General features: G+C 37.6%; 1 protein-coding gene across 1 annotated transcript; it reads right to left on the bottom strand.

Annotated features, from left to right (window-relative positions):
- Positions 1 to 2,566: 2,566 nt before the first annotated feature.
- On the bottom strand, positions 2,567 to 15,387 carry LOC103134847 (interleukin-1 receptor-like 1). The gene is made up of 11 exons (XM_007547324.2): positions 14,348 to 15,387; positions 12,871 to 13,117; positions 8,775 to 8,958; positions 8,502 to 8,652; positions 8,167 to 8,232; positions 7,381 to 7,507; positions 6,971 to 7,119; positions 5,916 to 6,053; positions 4,721 to 4,885; positions 4,414 to 4,547; positions 2,567 to 3,090 (listed from the first exon to the last, which is right to left on the bottom strand). Exons 1-11 carry the CDS (start codon positions 14,409 to 14,411, stop codon positions 2,842 to 2,844), a joined length of 1,674 nt encoding a protein of 557 aa, XP_007547386.1. The 5' UTR covers positions 14,412 to 15,387; the 3' UTR covers positions 2,567 to 2,841.
- Between the last annotated feature and the right edge of the window lie 3,657 nt (positions 15,388 to 19,044).

Raw genomic sequence — 19,044 nt, 5'->3', positions numbered from 1 at the left:
AGTAATTGATCAATTATTAGGTAAGACTTTTATGAGCAGTAGTTGTGAAATACTCTGTAAGTTTTCTTCAGTTTCTTAATTAAATAAATTCTTTTGATCAAACCTCTTCGTCTTAGTTTGAGTTCTACCAAACAGCATTAAGACAAAGTCCTTTTTTCCCTTCCATGTGCATTACTACCCAGATCTACTTAAAACATATTTCTCAAATTCTGATATTTGCTTTAATTTACTAAGTACTGAAACGTTTTCTGTTCTTACATACCTGCGGTTTTTTAAAAAAAATTTTCTGCTTGCCATCCTGACACAGCTGGAAATGTAAAAACAGAGGGAGTGGTTTTGGGACAGAGTGTTCCCTGTAGGAAGTTGTTATCTGACTGAGATGACGATGCAGTTTGAGGTTAGCTTCAGCTCTGTGGAGTCAGCCGGGTCTTCCTCACGTTTCAGAGTTGGGTTCGTTCTCTGCCTTCTCCCTCCTCCACACAAACGGTTCCCAAACACTTGAGGAACAAAAATTTATAGATTCCACGTCTTGTGACTCTCTAACACAGAGGTTCCCAAACTCCCACAGTTTGGGAACCTCTGTGAGACATTCTTAGAGACTGAGTTTCTAAGAATCCTCTTCCCCACCTCACAAACGTCGTTCAACCAGACAGCTATTTGTAAGCCATAGGGGGGGCCCAGGAGAAAAAGTTTGGGAACCACTGCTTCATTCTATAAGACTATAAGAAGTTCATTCTTATAGTCTACTAGAGCTCTGGTCAGATTGTCCAAAATCAAACTTCCAGACCTTTACTTCAATGTCATAGAATAGAAGTGAGTGTTTAGGATGATTTTAAAGTTCTCCAACCTTTCAGCAGATCTGAGGTAAAATATTCCAGACCAGATTCTTTTATGATTAAGGGCATGCAAATCTGAATATCATCTGCAAAACAATGAACTGGGATAAACAAATTTCCAGAAATAGAACTCATAAGCAGCATACACAATAAAAACTAAGCAAGTCCCAGAACAGAGCTTTGAGGAACTCCACATTAGACGAGCTGTATCAGCCACAAGCTTCAATGAATTTGAGATTTAATTGACCAACCAACACAAAGTGGTGCATAAAGGTAAAAGGATGCCATGAAACACACAATCATGTTCTGAGTTGGGGTTTTTTGTATTCACACAAGTTTATTTTTATTTTCCAACCTCGTGGATTGCAGCAATGTTGTGTTATCGGAGGAAATATGGTAGTTTATCAAATTTCTCAGCCTCTCGGTAAAGCGCCGAGGCGACAGACCGTGTGGTGAGAACTTTTCAACAGAAAAGTTCTCACCACAAGGTCTGCACCACATGAAACTGATTCAGAGATTGGTTGGTTTGCCAGCAGTCACAGCAGCAGATATGGGCTGTGGGGATAGAAGAGATTATTCTGAATTTTGGGAACTGCTGTGGTTTGTGATCATTATATTAATAGTAAAATGTGACCAAACAGCTGATTAATATCTTCTTTGAATCCTCAGCACTCAACAGCAAAAATAAATTTATCCTAAAAAAGGTTTGCTTTTTATTTAACATCACAAACCATTGTCATTTGGGACTACTTTTATATCTATTACATAGAATATTACATAATTTAATTTGCAGACATGAGGATATATTCACACCTGTTGAACTTTTTGCTCCGATTCCAGATTAAAGTCTTTGGTTGTGTCTCTGCAAATAGGAAAATTAAATTCTTCTCGTTGCATTTCACTCTTTCAAACCTTGCCAAAGATTCCTAGGTCTGGACTTTGACTGGGCCGCTTCAACACATGGGCTTGTTTTAGCCAAACCTTCGTGTGTTTAGGGTTGTTGAGTAGGCACCACTAAGACATAACATTAAGATAAACCCAATGTTTGTGGTTGTATAGTACGAAAATAATGAAAGATTCAAGGAGTTTGAACACATTTCTGAGTCACTGTACAGTGCAGCCTCAACTTTTCTCTCTAGGCGGTTTCACAATCAATCAATCAAACATTGCAACACACAACCAAAACATGTCATATTGGCCACATTGGGCGGCATTTCATAAGAGGTAATGACTGTTCTGACTCACTGGGTGGATGAGTGGGTCAGTGACTTGTGACCACAATGGCCTTGTTAATACAAATGTCCCAAAAAATGACCGAATCCCAACCGGTGATCGAATGGAAGAAAGTTTCTGAGTAAAAAGTGAAACTTCTTCAGGAAACAGAAGAATCCAGTTGTCCTGAATGATTGAGAATCTACGTCAACACTGTGTCACAGTGAGGAATACGTTTGATGAAATATAAAGTTAAGTGGAAAGTTTTATATTTTTAGGACCTAAATGAAAATAATTTCTATCAGTAACAGAAATAACAAAATCAGGCAAAAGAAAGATGTTTCCAAATCTGTTTATTTAAAAAAAACTGATTCTGCTTTAACTTTAACTTCAGGTTTGTGTGTGTGTCTGTTGATTTTTTTGTTAAAACATGTTTGTTTTTCATTCAGTAGAAAATCCAGAAATTTTACAAGTAGGAGCAGAAATACTTCATAATAAAATTACTGAAGTTAAAGTAGAAAGTACAACGTAATAAAAATATTCATAAAAGTAAATTTTTCCCGAAAAGTTCCTCAAGTAAATGTATTTGAGTAAATATAACTAGTTACAAACCAACTCTGTCTGTGAGACATTGAAGCTTTAAGATATCTGACAGACTGTAGTATTACACTAACATTTGAGGAGTTAAAGTAGAACTAAAATTAAATGAAGTCCTTCATCTTTATTCATTGTAGAGAATCCGTCCGTCATTTCAGTTTAATTTTCCATGTTCACATTTCAAAGCTCAGCGGTTTTAGATGATGGCAGATGAATCTCGTTTTCTGGCGGGTCGGACTGGCATCAGGTATCGCACTCTCTTCCAGAAGCGCGAGCTGCACTTGGAGGCTGCCCGTGAGCCCTTCGGCCACCTGATGGGGGCGCTCTGACGGATCAGGTGCTGCAGGCCTGGAGGAAGGTGCGAGTATCCTTGTGGCCCCATCTCTCCGAGCTGAATCAGAATCACACTCATCTCCCTCTGCACCAGCGCGTGGTGAAGCCCGACCTGGAGAATATTTAGACCTCGTTCAGTTGACCGGTTTAGAAAAACAAAAATATTTTATTATTATTTACGACGTGCTTGAGCCACAACCAGCCAGCGGTTCATAGATTCAAAAAGAGACCGTGGCCCTTGTAGACAACTTCACCTCAGAGGCAGCTGTTGCTATGGTAACACTATTTATCACGCTTTATATTTTTTTCTTTGGTGCATTACTCACATTGGTTTTGACATTTGCATAACAGTTAGTGTATTTTTAAAGCGGTACAAATTGCAAAATCTGAGTGATATTCTGCAAAAGCTCGTCACTCACAGTTCAGTCCTCAAGTTCAATAGTCCATGTCAATGACGGCGTCAGCGAAATGAAAAGTCCCGACGCCGTGACTATGAATCAGAGGGTCAAATGGCCTAAGCTGGACTTCAGAATGACATTTCAGTCTGGAAAGGTTTTCTAGTGTGAAAAAAGCTTGAACTACTACTTGAAAATACCCAGCACAGTAGGAGACGCTGTTTGAAATATAGAGTCGCTGTGTTTAGTGAATATGATGCTTCACTCCTGGGCAACATCGACGTGCGAGTGCTGTGTTTTGTTGTTCATTATGTAACAGTTGATTGGAAGAACTCAGACACTTGGCTGTAAGTTGTTCTATTTGACGGTAATAATTATTTGATATTTGAAATGTTTTGCAAACCAAACGTGTCACTTTGACCACGAGTGCTCCCGTTTAGGTCTGTGTGTCAACGGTTTCAAAAATGTGGAGTCTGAGTTGACAACTTCGTCAACGCAATCAATAAAAACCGTAAGTGACTGTGGGTGGGAGGCTCATCATCGGCTCCAACTCATGCTTCACAGTACATTAGTAATTTAGACCTCGTCTTAACCTCATTTAACCTTAGAGAAACTGTTCAACTTGGGAAACACTTTTAGGAAAATGACACGCAAAGAATTAGCTCGACTGGTTTTGACATCCTGTTCAATAAAATTAGGTTTACAGGTCTTGTAGGAAACAACTCATTCAGCTTTGATAGATATAGTTGAATTTGACGGACATTATGTAAGGAAATAAGGATGTTCAAAAGCAGCAGAGAAATGTATGGAAACAATTGATTTAGGTTGGAGTTTCTAAGAATGAAATTACAGATGTTGAATTTGCTAATCAGAGAAATACACCAAAGCACCTGGAAAAAACTGTAATATGAGAATATCGAGTTGCAATGTGATCTGCTGCCTTGCCATTGGCATTGTAAACACCTAGATTTAATTAAAACAAGAAGAATATGAACTGGATTAATCCCACTCCATGCCCTTTGACCCCCAGACTCTTTTACCTGCCAGTCAAACCCAATGGCTGAAGTTTGGTCTGAGGTGGGATTTTCCATCATCTCAGGTCCTGATCCTGGTGTCAGGATGACCATCAGCCTCCTGCTCTGCTTAATGCAGCTCTCCACCAGCTCCACACGATCTGATGGACCAGAAAAATACTTATTAGTTCAAGTGCATTTCATCCACTGATGCGCAATAATCCTATCTCTTTATTCTCTGTATTCACACCCCTTGAACTTGTTCGACGTCTTTCTGCCGCACTCAGACGCTCTATAAGCCGAACCTGAGGACAAACAGGCTAAAATTACTGACCTTCCCCCGGTATGTCGTCTCTTCCCTGGATGAAGAGTCGATATCCACACTTTTCTTCCAGAACCGAGGGCAGAGTCTTTGTGACAAAGTTGGACAGTTTGTCTTCGGTTTCCTTGTCTAAGCTCTGTGTCTGATAAACCACGTAGGCATCATACATCTTCATATCTGGGTCACACAAACAACAAGATCTTGAAGATTCCCATTCAGCAGGCAGCGACTTGTTCTGCTAACTTAAATCACAGCTGCTTCCTGAACTGTTTACCACTCCTTCAACACAACACACAGTAAACCCAGCTCTTCAGCCTCTTACACTCTAAACTCAAAGTTTGCCTTTTTTTGATTTGTTGGAACTGTGCGCTACTAAACTACATGCAAGGAAAAACAGCTATCATGTCTGATGAGTAACTGATTACAGATCATGATTTGGATGTGGTCCCATTAAACTTCTTGGTTTTTTTTCCTCACCGCCATATTTTTTTCCATTTCAGACCACTTCTTGAAGAGCAATGGGGAGATTCTGAGGCAAACCTCTGATTGTTGCCAGACATGGGCTGTGAAAGTCCCCAGATGGTTTGAGGTAAATTTGAACTATTTTTAGCTGGTCGTCTTCCTTTAGTATTCCACTCAGTTTGGTCAAATTTCTGTCCAGCTTGATTATATTAATTTTTGACTAAGTGTTTCTTTCTTAGTTGGTATTGAGGAAGAAATACCTTCCAGTTCTTGATAGACTTAAAAAAGTTCTCGTTTCCTGGGTTGTTCTTGATCATCGTAACCAATTTAATTTAATCTTAGAGTAACATTTTGGGTCATGATGGTTGAAACGTGCAGACAAGTCAAGCAATATAAGTTAAGTTTGCATTTTTTGTGATCAATACGCTGCCAAAAATTTCACATATTCAAACTTGTACACTACATTTTTGTTTCTCAAATTCATTCAAATTGTTGTATCATCACTCCGTCCCAAAGAAGAATGGTTCAAATTAACCACAAAAGGCCCAAAATGAATGTGATATTCACATAAAGTTAAAACAGAATTGTATAAAAAGCAGTTATTTAGCATTGTTCAGTTTTGTGACTGGTTAAAATACTGATAAGTGACTTAAATTCAGCTTATTTATTTAGAGCCTTTTGCTTCAATTGATAGAAATCTCCAGATTTCATCTTTTGAAGAAGGAAAACCTTGACTATTTCGTACCTTCATTGCATTTTCCTGGAGAGAAGTAGGGCCTGAACAACAGAGCGAGGTCAATGGCAAAATACTTCACCAGCAGAGCGGCGAACACAGCAATCACAAACACACACATCCCCGAAACGATGAGGGGAATGATGGACTCTGGAAGACAAATACAAAGATGTTTCAACAAGATTTGTGACAAATCTAACAAAACTCAGCTAAGAACAACAATTAATTGTGGGGATTAAGCCAAATGTTCCCAGAGACGTCAGAATACCGACGTCAAGGCCACTGGGATTTAGAAATCAGAAAAAACTATTGAAACTTATTTGTTTACTTAAGTCCTTTTCTAATAAATGTAAATGGTAGCCAATTAATGCATGAGTGTGATGGGCAAAATGCAAAAGCCTCATTGCAACATCAAAAGGTTACAGAAGTCATGCTAAACGCGAATGAAACAGAAGCTAACTAAATCAGAAATTATTACTTTACTTGCATGACTTTTGTTAACATTGCTTGCATTGTGGCTTTTTGTTGTTGAATTGTGCCTTTTCCTGTTGTGTTGCGGCTTTTGCATTCTGTTGGCCCTCTGTGGCCACCGTAGCAGGGTAGTGATGTGACAAGAGAACCAAGAGATTAGTCAGAAGAATGAAAGAGAATAACAAGGAAACTGAGGAAGGAGACTAATTAAGAGAGAAGCTTAAGTGAGACTAAAGTGATCTGAAATCCAAAGAACAAAACCTGGGAAAAATCTACAGAAAATAATATACAGAAAACTGAAGACAAAAACAAACTAAAATAGAGAAATGAACTAATATGGTAACATCTTAAAGAGAGAAATTGGCAGATTTAGACAAGAACAATGGAACTTAAAAGAAAATCCCGACCCAAACGGCCATGGATATGACAGAATGCTGATTATTGATTCTACATTAATTACTTTTATCTTTAATTTAGTTTTTTTTTTTTTTTTGCAACATTAGCATAGTATCTCCAGTGACATTAAGGATTATAAGCTCCTGTAACTCATATCTTAGGCCAGAAGTTAAAAAGTTTAGGGGAACACCAACACTAACCTCTTTGCTTCAGAGTTAAAGTTGCAGAGTTTGCTGTATAAAATCCTGACACTTTGCACTGAAACTTCTTCTGGAAATCTTCAGCTGAAACCCTTTGGATGGTCAGGATTGCTGTGGAGAAGGTTCTCTTTGAAGGATCCTCAATGTCTCTAAGAAATAAAATAATGTTCCATTAAAAGTTGTACAAACATCAGTGGTGTATAAATGCTTACTGAGTATTGATTTAATTACTAGGACATCAATTTAAATGTCTGTTTCGTTAATGGATGTTTAACTAACGTTCCTCCATTTTTCTAATACATTATTATAAAATACTCTAATGGTACACTGGTTCCCCTCAGGAAAAGATTACAATTCAGAATTTTCATCTAAATTAACCACAGCATAGTTAACATAATGTTCAGACTTACAATGTGCTGTTCTCGTTGTATCCATCCATCTGCTTCGCTGGTTTTCCATTAACCCACCATGTGGCCTCACAGTCCCGTTCTGCATTAATCCCACAGTGAACGGTGCAGTTCAGCTTCATGCTGGAGCCTGTTGAACACATGATGGTTTGTTACGTTAACATATAGTTTCCATTCACTGTGTGTGTTTTATAACAATGTTTCATTTCTACTGAAACCTTAATCAGTAAAAACGTTTGAGTTTGACTTTATAAGAATAAACAAACTTATATACAAACAAAATATTTTTAAAACAAAGCAAAAGTGTAGAAATAATACAAATATATCTCTAAAAAATGTGTCCATAACGTCAGATGATAAAAGGTTAAAGGTATCATATTGTTTTATGAATGCTATTTAATTCAATAAAATATTCACCTGAAGCAACAGCTACAGTAAAACTGAAGTTGTGTGGAAAAAACTATATCAGACGTCATTAAATGTTGTATGTTTGGTGCCAACAAAATTGTGTTCATTTTTATTATTTTGTAATTTATGCTAATCTGTGCTACTAGATGGATAATGACTATTAGAAGATGGCGGCACAAAATAAACTTCTGTTAGCAACACAAGAAATGAGAAAATCCATCCTAAGTATTTTTTTAATCAGTGATTTTATAACATTACAGCACAATTATGCCCCATTACGGTTTAAAGCAAAGCATCAGACCAGAACTCACCAGGAGTCAGGATATGAACTTTAAGGGAGGGATTTATAGCCTTTCTAATGTTTTAAGCTGTTTTTTTTACCTTCATCAGCCAACTGCTCCTTGCTGGTTGGAGAGACAATTGTTGCATTTCGAAAGATGGCTCTTTCTACAAGGGAGCAGAGTTGAAACGTTTTCACTGTGTTGTGCTTCGTTAGGCACTGCAGAGCGTTGCATTAAGAACAAAAACTATACATATGAACTGAAATCAACTAAAGTGAGAATCTAATACCAGTTTGATGAAACAAATGTGACAAAGAAGCAAAAACAGAATAAATCAGTGGGGGGAGCAAATACTTTTTCACTTCACTTTATAATTATTAGGACAAAGCACATGCCTGTCTGCATCTGAACAGCCAACAGTCTAAAAAGACTCACTTAAAACAAAAAGTCTCCTGGATCCAGAAGAGTTGTACAGCTTGTGGTTGTGAGTCCAGGTACATATGCAGGTGTAGATGTCCTCATCGTCTTTTTTTGCATCAGTTACCCAAAGGCTTTCTCTGTGTTCACTAGGTTTCAGATTCTTTCCCTGCAATAAAAACAAGACAGACGTTAGAAATGATGGAACATAATTAAATCTTTTAATGTCTTAGAAACCGACCACTTTTGCGATGTGTTTTCACAAAATAAAGTAATCAGAGATTCCCTTACCTTGAACCATGTGAAGTTCCCGTTGAATGTTTTGCATGTGTCTTTAACAGGCTGTGGACAAGGAATGTTTATGTTCTGGGCAGAGTTTCGGATAGCTCCATAGGTCAGATTCTCTCGGCTTGTTTCACTGAAGACCTCGATCTTCAGATGATAGTAGAAACATTCACCTGATGGCTCAATGTGCCTGTGGAGAAAGAAACATTCACAGATTAGCTGATCTCAAACATCAAAAAAGAAAAAGGATCTTGTAGCCTAGAAATACAACAGAGTTAAAATACAAAGCTACATTAATAAATCTTCTAAAGGTCATGAATGTCCTCAGATCTGTTGCTGTGACGAAAAACTGTTAATTTAAGAGTAAAAGTGCAGAATACACTACAACACACTACCTATCCACGGACCAATAGTCAGTACCAAGGTATATTAATCAGTTTTAAAAGCTAACCAATGACATTTCTCATCATATAAAATTAAATCCCAGAGGTAATGTCTCAGTGACCAGACTTTTCTCTGCATTTTTGCTGACTTCCCGGATAACTGGAGACCACTGCTCCTTCCTTTCATTTATAAGAACACCAAATTTGGTTGTTTGAAACTATCTCTGGTTGCTTAACACACAGACTAAAATAAGACGAGCCCCGCCTGTCACTTCACTGTGTTCTTAAGCATCAGCTGGTAAACCAGGGGCAGTGTGTCTACAAGCCAATGACTTGCAGACTAGCTACAGGAGCAGACTGTCTTGCTAACCTCACCAACCACTATCAGCTTGTGGATGAACAGCGTTATGCTATTAAACAGCATGACAGCAAAATGGTCACAAATTTAGCTTTTTGGTCTGCTAACACAATGTTACTGTCACTAATAACACAATCTCTGGAAATTCCCCTTATATGTGGGAAGTTTCTGCACTAAAACCATGACTTCCTGCCTTGATGTGGAGATGGGAAAACTCACTTTTTTCAGCAGAGAGACTCAGTGCAATGCAGCTTTTGTTGTTGTGGCTGCTGAAGCATTATCTGTGTGTATGATAAACTGAGCAGTTTTAAAGTTTCCAGTAATAAGTGAGTAATTTCTGGTGTTTGTTGAACACCTATGGATGCTATTTTGACTTTGTTTGCTGGCACAGCTAACCACAAAACACTGTAGGTGCACAATGTTTTTAGTTCTTCCTGATTTACTTTAAGCTCTCCTGATAAATAGTGTGCCTACACAGGTTACAGTAAATCCATTGTGCTCAAAAGGCCTTTAAGGTCAGCAAGGATGAAAAAAATGTTTGTTGAAAGTAAGTAGTAAGAAATGAGCAACAGGTTGATTAAAGTAAGCGCAATGTACTGTGAAATCTTTGTAAGCTGTACTTTAAAAATCTTATCAATGAGTCAGTGTAAGATGTGAAAATAGAAAGATAATTATCTATGTTCTTGTCTTGTTGCTTGAGAATTTTAGAGAGTATTTGAAAGTCTGCAAATGATGGCTCATTAGAAGAAGAAGAAGAACATTGACATGCTGAAAAGGTTGTTGTTACCACCACCAGGGAGAGAATGAAAACACGCAGGATGCCGGCCCTGCAGGACCTACTTTGGGCATCCCTGCTAAGCACATGCCATGAGATTTATACTATGCTGCATGTGCTTTGGTGACAAACATGGCGGAATAAAGTTTACCAGATCCAAACTGTAACATTCAGAAATACAGACAGCGTATCACAACAAGCAAACGTCCTGAGGCATGGCAGCAAAGCAACTGGGAAGAAGAACTGGTATGGCTGCTTGAGCCTGCAGAAGTGGCTGGCAACAGTGGATCAGTTGATTTCTCTTAGCTGGGAGATCGTCATGTCCAGGCGGATGGTCACAATACGAATAATGACGCGTCATTTGATGAAGCAAAGAAAAATGAAATAAAAAGAGTTGTAGTCTGCGTGTAGTTTTAGCAATGACAGAGGAGGAACGGAACAACCCTGTTCAGTCAGAGTTGGTCACACTTCCAAATACTGAATTAGCATTAGCAGCTGAGTCGTTTGGACTGCCACGCCTCTCTTTGCAGATGAGGACGGTTGTTTACAGGGCAGGCAACTTCTGGTAAGCTTTGTAGATTCATATTGGTGCATTACCCATGTCATCGCCAAATGTTGGTGTTTGGCCATGACAAAACACCAACATTTGTATGACAAAATATGATTGCTTCCCTCCAACAAGCAATCGTTTCTTAATAGCTGAGACCCTCTGTACGAAGCGAAAACAGAGACGGTTGCGTTCACTGATGCGTCTTCTGGAAATCTGATGGGGTATTCAAGGTGGGTATTTCATTGGGCGACGATGGTTGGCTTCCTCCCATTTAATGGCAGTCAAAGAGAATTAAAAGCATTGTCAGAAGCACAACTGCAGGTGAAAAACTAGCTTTGTCTGTTTTCTGTACTGTTCGTCTTCCACACAATCTGTGTCGCTGATAACTTCTCCCTTGTTGAGGCACTTACGTCAATTAAATGTGTTGCAGAAAAAAGACTTTGCTTGGTAATCAGTTCAATTAAAGTGGTGCAACTAAGAAAGTTCAGTGTTACGTGTTGTGGTCTCAAATAGAAGACCAACAAACATGGATGCATCCACAACCTTATTACTTAAGGCTCTTGATAAAAGACGTCTTCAGTTTGCCATTAGCACATGTAATGGGTTTCATACTCTTCATTATGTTGGTGATGAACATGGCAGAATAAAGTTTACCAGATCCAACAGATTAGTTATTTTTACTGGCTAACAGGAAGCACAACTATTGTTGTTGAGCTCATCATTTCTCGGTTCTTTAAATAAATGTAATCTTTCCTCTGATCACACACTGTTGCTGTGCAGGTGTGCAGAAAAACATGCACTCAGAAAGAATACGGAAACTGATTTTTTGTACATATTACTGTGATACTGACACCTAAAGTTGTTTTTTTATGTTATTGAGTGTCAATATCTTACTGTAAGTCTTCAGTTTTAGAACCTGTGAATTTTGGTTTTGTTAGTCACAGTTATTCTGTGCTCATTTCACTCCTTTGTTTCAATATTCAAAGTGTTTGTGATTGTTTAGTCATCCCTGTGTTTCTCTGTTGTCATTATGTTCAGATGTTTCCTCTGCACTCAGTATTTTACATAATTAGTTGGTTTTTTTTGCCTGTTTTTGTGTGTCTTTTTCCTATGTTGGCCCTGCAGGCTTTACTTGTCGGTCTACATCAGCTGCCCCAGATTATATTCCTAAACCATTGCAACGAATCAGCCTGATCATTTACCTAGTAATCCCCCTCCTCTGTGTTTATACTTTTGCCTTGTAGTCTGTCAGATCCATCCATTCTTTCACATTTTTCTTTCTGTGCATCACCGTGTTGCTCTATGCTATTCTCCCTTTGTTTTTCCACTTGTAAGTAGGTTTAAAAATCCTCTCCTAATGATTCTGCCAAGCGTTTGCCTGGCAGAATCATTACAGGCACTAGTGAATAAGACAGATTCAACTATCGGTATAATTCCTGTGGGTTTTTGACTGTGAAGCAAAGAGGAAAAGAGGGAGTGAAAAAAAAAACTCATAGGGTATAATTACATGATTACAAATGTAATCTAAATGGAGCGATTTATACAAAAATGTTAGTTTTTTTTTTTTTTCATGTTGATGAAACTATTAAAATAGGTAAATAAGAGTAGCTGTTTTGTCAGCCGCTATAAAAGATGCAGTAAGTGAAAGGACAACAGGAGGAGAAACCCCAGGCAGGCACCAGGATAATCCATATTTGTGTAATATGTGAATGATGTCAAGACTTATATATTTTCAGAAACTTTATTTCAGACAAATTATGATCAATAAATAAAACCCAGTGCAAGTTAGACCTGTGAATTTGGTTCAAAATGTTTTACCGATGAACTATGAAAGGGAGTCAGTTCATTTTAATCTGGTTGAACGGAGGAAAAAATGACATTTTAAGGGTGATACTTCAAACACATGACCAGGCTTAAAGTTTAACATAATCCATTAATTTCCTCATATTTAAATCCATGTACCATTAATATTTCAATATAGCACCACACATGACAAAGCAGCAGCTAAAGAGCTGAACATAAACAAATATTCTTACCTGGCAGAATAGTAGCCAGCATCATCAGTGCTGATGTTTAAGAAAAGCAACGCTCCTCCATGGTAATGTATCCTGTGTGTCTCGTCTGTGGTGATATTCATGACCTCTGAGCCCTTTTTGAACCACGTAATGTTTTCATCAGGCAGGTTGGGGTCATCCATATCGAAGGGCACATAATAAAATGCTTCGCCTTCAATAACTTTATATCTATCCTGGTCCAGGTGAAAGCAGGAAGAATCTGATGCTCCTGAAAGTGAGGAGAAAGAAGATACATAAAAGCAAGAATGGTCAATGTTTAATGGAAATGTACAACAACATTTAATTTTACCTTCTTTTGGCTACCCTTTTGCAAAGCTCTTTGTGGAACTGATCTTTTAAAATGTGCTTTATAGAGACACTTTCACTTTCTTTCTTGCTTAATTAAGGATTTAGGGGATTCAGATTTACTTGTGTCCCAAATGGGCAATTGATGTTACAGCAAATATAAAAGCTAAAAAATAAAGTATGAAAGTAAAAAAACAAACAAAAAACAATAAGACATACAAAAAAAACCATCAAACATAAATAAATAAATAACAGGAAGAGTACAGCAGCGTATTTCATTGTCTATCGACAGTTGCTATGAACACTAACAATCAGGTGCGAGTCCCTCTACCTTCATTAAAAGAGAAATTTCTGCAGAAACAAAAAAACCTGTTAATTTTCAAACTAGCAAGTCTGAGCTGGAGGCCTGAAGGCAGAAACTGGACCTCAGCATGTGAAGGATGAGAGCTGCCAGCAAGAATGCCTTTAGTTTTCCTGATGATCTGAGCAGTTCTGTAAGTGAGCATTGTTCAACTCCTAACATCTTATTACTAGCATGTATTACTCTGCTAAGGGCATTTTTTGACCTGATACTAAGATTTCCAAGCCAACAGAGGAGAGAAAAAGTCAACACAGATTCAGAACATGATCTATAAAATAAGATCAATGACTTATCAACCTGAAACTGCGAGCTTTCTTAGACCAAACAATCTTTGCTGGCCTTCTTTTTTTTTAGGTTCTCTGAATGGCAGGTAAATTTTAACTTATTATCCGAAATAGTCCTGAGATATTTGTAGTTTTCCACCGTCTCCACTGTCTGTCCTTTAATTACCGTTTGATTTGTGTTATGGCGCTTCTGTCTAAAATCAATGCACATTTGTGCATTTAGGGGAGTTACCAAAAAGATGTCTAAGGTGTGACATCATTCCCAGAATATTTGTTTTTCTCTGTCATTTGTCATGCAAGTCAGTTAAAACAAACTTTGCTTTGTTTCCTTTATATTTGCCCTCTGGTGTGCATGTTCACATTATGAACTGCATCTCTCCTCATAAGCCATAAACTCTGCAGTCACATCACAAAGCTGATGATTTTTCTTACATCTTGCATCTCATTCCTCTAAATGATGAAGAGTAATATTTTTTTCTTTTGTCTATGTTCTTTGTGCACACACTACCTGATATCCCATCAGATGTGGACATCACCATGACGACGGACAGGAGAAGCCTCGAGACGTCCATTAGCTGAAAGAGACAAAGTTCATTCTCAAACTGTTCAGATCTTCAAATTCCTGTCTGCTTCTCACACATGTGGCTTACACAATCTTATATTTCCTCCGTCTCACAGGTAGATTTTCTTTGACAACAGGGGCTCTAGAAAGTTCATCAGTAAGCTTTCTCAGCAGATGATTACGATCTGTGCAGTTACAAAATCATTTTCTGAAGAACGTTATCAGAAATCATGTTTCGCAAACTAGAAAACTGCAAAAACAACATCCTGTTTTTTTTTCTTTGCAGCTATAAATACAGTAAACCAGAAGTTGTTGTCAGTAAAAACTCAGACACTTTGTGAGCTTTCACTGCAGTGCTACAACGGAAAACCTGTTAGCAGAGAAGTGTGAACTCACAGTTTTTAGATTGTGCAGGCCGACTCTCATACTGTCATGTTTCAATTTCATCTGGATTTGACTGACAGTGGTTCAAATTTACAACAGCTATTTTGAAAAAGGAACAGAGTGATGTAACTTTATACCACTGAATGAACTAACAAGGTGCTGCTCATTTCCTTTGTCGGTGGGTTGAGTCAACTGTAGCTTCACTGTTATGATTGGATGACTCATCGACACAATATCTGGATGATCAGTGAACTGTTTTTCATTTTAACTTACCATTCTCAATAATCACACACAGCTACACGACTAGAACTTGGATCCACACACAGGTGATTTCAGGTGATCTCTACACTTACTGCTCCTGGACATGAAGACGCCACTCGTTGCTGCGGTTCTCTGACAGCGACCTTTGGGGATTTTTGTGACCTTTGTGCTGACTAAGTGATCTTGAGATACTGTCTTATTTGCCACATTTCCAGTCGTTTACTGCTTGGCCTGTAGCCATTTTCTTGCATCCATTTCCTGAGTCATGAAGATCAATAAACGTCTTTCCCGTTGAGAACAATGCCTGATGGCTTACGCCTGACACTCGTATGCAGCTAAAATATTGTGATGAATAATTAGTGTTGGACCAAAAGCATTAGGGTGTCTTTCCCTCTCAATACTAAGCTAACTGTCACACACAAAAAGATACCTTGTCGTGGTTACAGAATAGTCCGGTGTTAATTTTTATCTCAAGCCACAATGTTTCTGTAAGTTGATGTTGTTGCTTGGCTATCACCAGAAACTCCTGGTCAGAAATCTGACCAAGACTTTCACAGGATGTCTTTAAGGTGGCATTCGATTTCTCTGAAACACTGTGATGTTTTGTTACACAGATTGTGTTCCTGAGATCATCAACACAGGCGATGAGTAAAAGCTGTCAACTCATGTCATAATGCCATTTAAAGAGAATAAACCTATTCCACTGGTTTAGAGTTCACAATTTATTTATGAACATCTTCTAATCCTCAAGTTTTACTGATGCTTTTGTGTCAAGATGTTTTTTTCAGCATGTGAAAACATTAATAGTTTTAATGAAAAATTCAGGTTTTATATTAGCGTTCATGTTCGGCTGTTTGTGTAGCTTGTCACAAATGGATGGGTGGGGTTATAAGAATGCTGTGTTTTGAACAGTGTCCTTACAGAGGACACTATAACATTTGATTGACAGTCAAATCAATCAAACGAAGCCAATGTGCACAATTAAAGACCATTTGGAAATTTACATTGGAACAGACTTTGTATGAAGTGTCACCTTCAAACCACATTTCAGCTCAGATTCAAAAAGTCAGTGTCTAAACTTTTGCACTTAAAATGATAAAATTCTTTCCAGATTTCTTACAAAAGCAAAAGTTGCCATTTAGAGATTTTCTGCAGTTTCACAGAGATCAGATCCCAACTTCAAAGTGCATGTTGACGTTTTCGTACATACATTATGCAACATAGAGGGGCTGTCCCTCTGTATTGATTGGATATAAAGCAAGTTAACATCTGAACAAACGGGTTCAAAGTGTGTCTGATGGATCTGTTTTTGTGTCTTGAATCTCATACGGCTGAATGAGCCACATTGCCCACATTAAAAACAACCACAAGTGAAAGAACCCCTATTTGGAGGATGTTGAAAAACCTTTAGACGTCAGGTTTCTGTGTTGTAGTGTGATTTTAATATCCAGTCATACAATACAGCTGCAAACACAAAAGCTTAGATATCTAAAGCTTTATGCATTTTGATATCTAACATCTGCAGCTATTAGTTATCCAAAGATTTGCTGAGAAATATAACTCACCAGACTGGGAATAACTGTTTAAAAACACCAAACAATGACAGATTTACTTTATAAGGATGACACTCAAATATATAAAGTTATGAACAAAGTCAAGTATTTTAAAGACTAAAATGAAAACAATATAACAAGTATACCACTATAACTAAATGTCAAATTGAGCCAGTCAGAAGAAACATTTTCCAAATGTTTTTCCTTTTCAATACTTGTGAAGCTCGTAAAAATGTCAGAACAGGCTCTGATAGAAAATACCAGAGCAATGATGCATGTGTAAAACAAATCTCACTTTAACATAAACTTTAGGTGTGTTTTTGCTGCATGTTTTGGTTAAAATGTGTCCAATGTGACTCACATCGGTTAATGTTTGCAAAAATGTTATTTGAAAAGAAGCAATGCAGTATGATTATACCACTCAAATAAAATAAAAACGTGCGGTGAAGGAAAACTACTTAGTATATTTTCCCCAAACAGTTCCTCAAGTAATTGTAACTGATTAAATTTAATTAGTCCTCACCTTTTTGACATAAAATATCTTTAAACAAAAGTTTTATTTGTACCTAGAGTCAGGTAGTAACTAGTTACATTTACTTGAGTAACTTTAAAAATTTACTTTAACTTTAACTTGAGTAATTTTACCATGAAGTGTAGCTAATCTTACTTGAATAATATTTCTGGATTCTCAATCTGCAGGAAACATGTTTCAACCAAAAATTCACCAGACACAGACGCACACCTGCAGATTTTGTAAAAAATATTCACAATTTTTATTGAAAGAAACTGATTTGGAAACATCTTTATTTGTCTAATTGTGTTATTTTTTTTGTTACTTACAAGAATTATTGTCATTTTGGTCCTTAAAATACCAAAACCTCTACTTAACCTTATATTTTGGTCCGTCTGATGATGTAATTGCTAAATATTAATTACAATAACCACTTACTCAGCACTCTGAGGATGATTTTTACCAAATAATTGCTTTACTCTTTCGTACGGCTACTTTTTTACTTTTAATTCTTGAGTAAGAACATGTTGAAGAAGTGCTGCTCCTACCGGAGGACAGTTTTCGGGTACTCTGCCCACCTCTGTCTGCATCTCAATCCTAACAATAATACTAGGAACAGAATATTTTGCCAAATTCGCTAATTATAAGAAACGTTTGATGATTTTAGCAGCCCGCTCGTTTGTATAAAAGCACGCAGTACACGAGCGCATGTAAATTCAATGTAAGTTTCTGCTTACCTCGACTGCTCAGGTTGACTGACTTCTGAGAAAAGTTTGCTGCCAGCCTGAGCTCTTATCTTTTGCATCGACCCTCCTCTATTGCTAGAAAAAGAAAAAAAAGAAACAAAGAAACGGAAATTAATGAGGATTAAACGCGATTAAACTCAATTGAATTGCTCCAATTGGTAACAAGTAATTCAATTAAGTTGGTTCAAGTCATTTCTGTTAGAGTGTAGACTGGTTTTCCTGGCGTCACTATCAACATGCTAGACTGAGCATAACTTCAGCAGATGTTGACTCTTCACTTGGGTCTAATAAAGAAGCAAGGAGGTTAAAAACTAGCATGAACCACAAATGTCAGAAAAACAGAGAGAGAGTCCTCCTCTCCAAGATGGAGGCTTGAGCTGGATTATTTCAGCCTCTGGTCAGAGGCAGACCCACCAGTGGGTGGGGACATTTAGCTTAGCACTCTTTTCCCGGAAAAAGCCATAACAGCCAAATACAAAAATACTATTTTGCAAAACTGGGAAATTAATTTCAAATGTTGTTGTTTCCATCGGCCTCTACTAATGCGATACTTTCAAAATGCACATAAAAAAAGAAAACACTGATGGGAGCTGTTGAGAATAAATAATTCTGTGTTTTCCTTTTATCTCTTTTAGCTAGTTGCTAAGCTAAAGCTAGAGGAAAGGACATGTTAGGAAATGCAAATGAGAGCAGGTGTAAAGGAGGACACAGTAGGGAAAGCCGTCTTTAGGGCATAGAGGCTAACAAAGCAGATCACAAATTCTTCTGGGTTGTCATTTTGTCCTGCTAACTCCTAAAGGTAGCATAAGAAATAGACCGTCTGTATTTTGGTATTAATAAATGGAATTCATGAATTCAATTCTCTGACTTTTCTTTAACCTCATACATCAAGAACTCAGCATGCAGAACGGATTAATTCTCCACAAAACACAGCTAATGAGTTACAGTAGTCTATGTGTGTCGTAATAAAGACATGAAAGACTTTTTCAAAATCTCCAAAACAGAAGCAGGACTTTACTTTGACTAAATGATTAGCTGAAAGATCTGACATTTGAACTCTCTTGTTTTTCTAGCTTTTAAAAACAAAAACTGTCAAAGAAAGTACAAAGATGTCCGACAGAGAACCACTGATGTTTTGAGTCAGGGACCAAAGAATCTTGTCAGGGTTAAAAGAGTTGTTGTTGTTGT

The sequence above is a fragment of the Poecilia formosa genome, unplaced genomic scaffold (assembly GCF_000485575.1).
Source record: "Poecilia formosa unplaced genomic scaffold, Poecilia_formosa-5.1.2 Scaffold19, whole genome shotgun sequence".
NCBI classification, from domain to species: domain Eukaryota; kingdom Metazoa; phylum Chordata; class Actinopteri; order Cyprinodontiformes; family Poeciliidae; genus Poecilia; species Poecilia formosa.
Note: the sequence above shows the minus strand (reverse complement) of the source record. Positions and strands in the feature narration are given on the sequence as shown.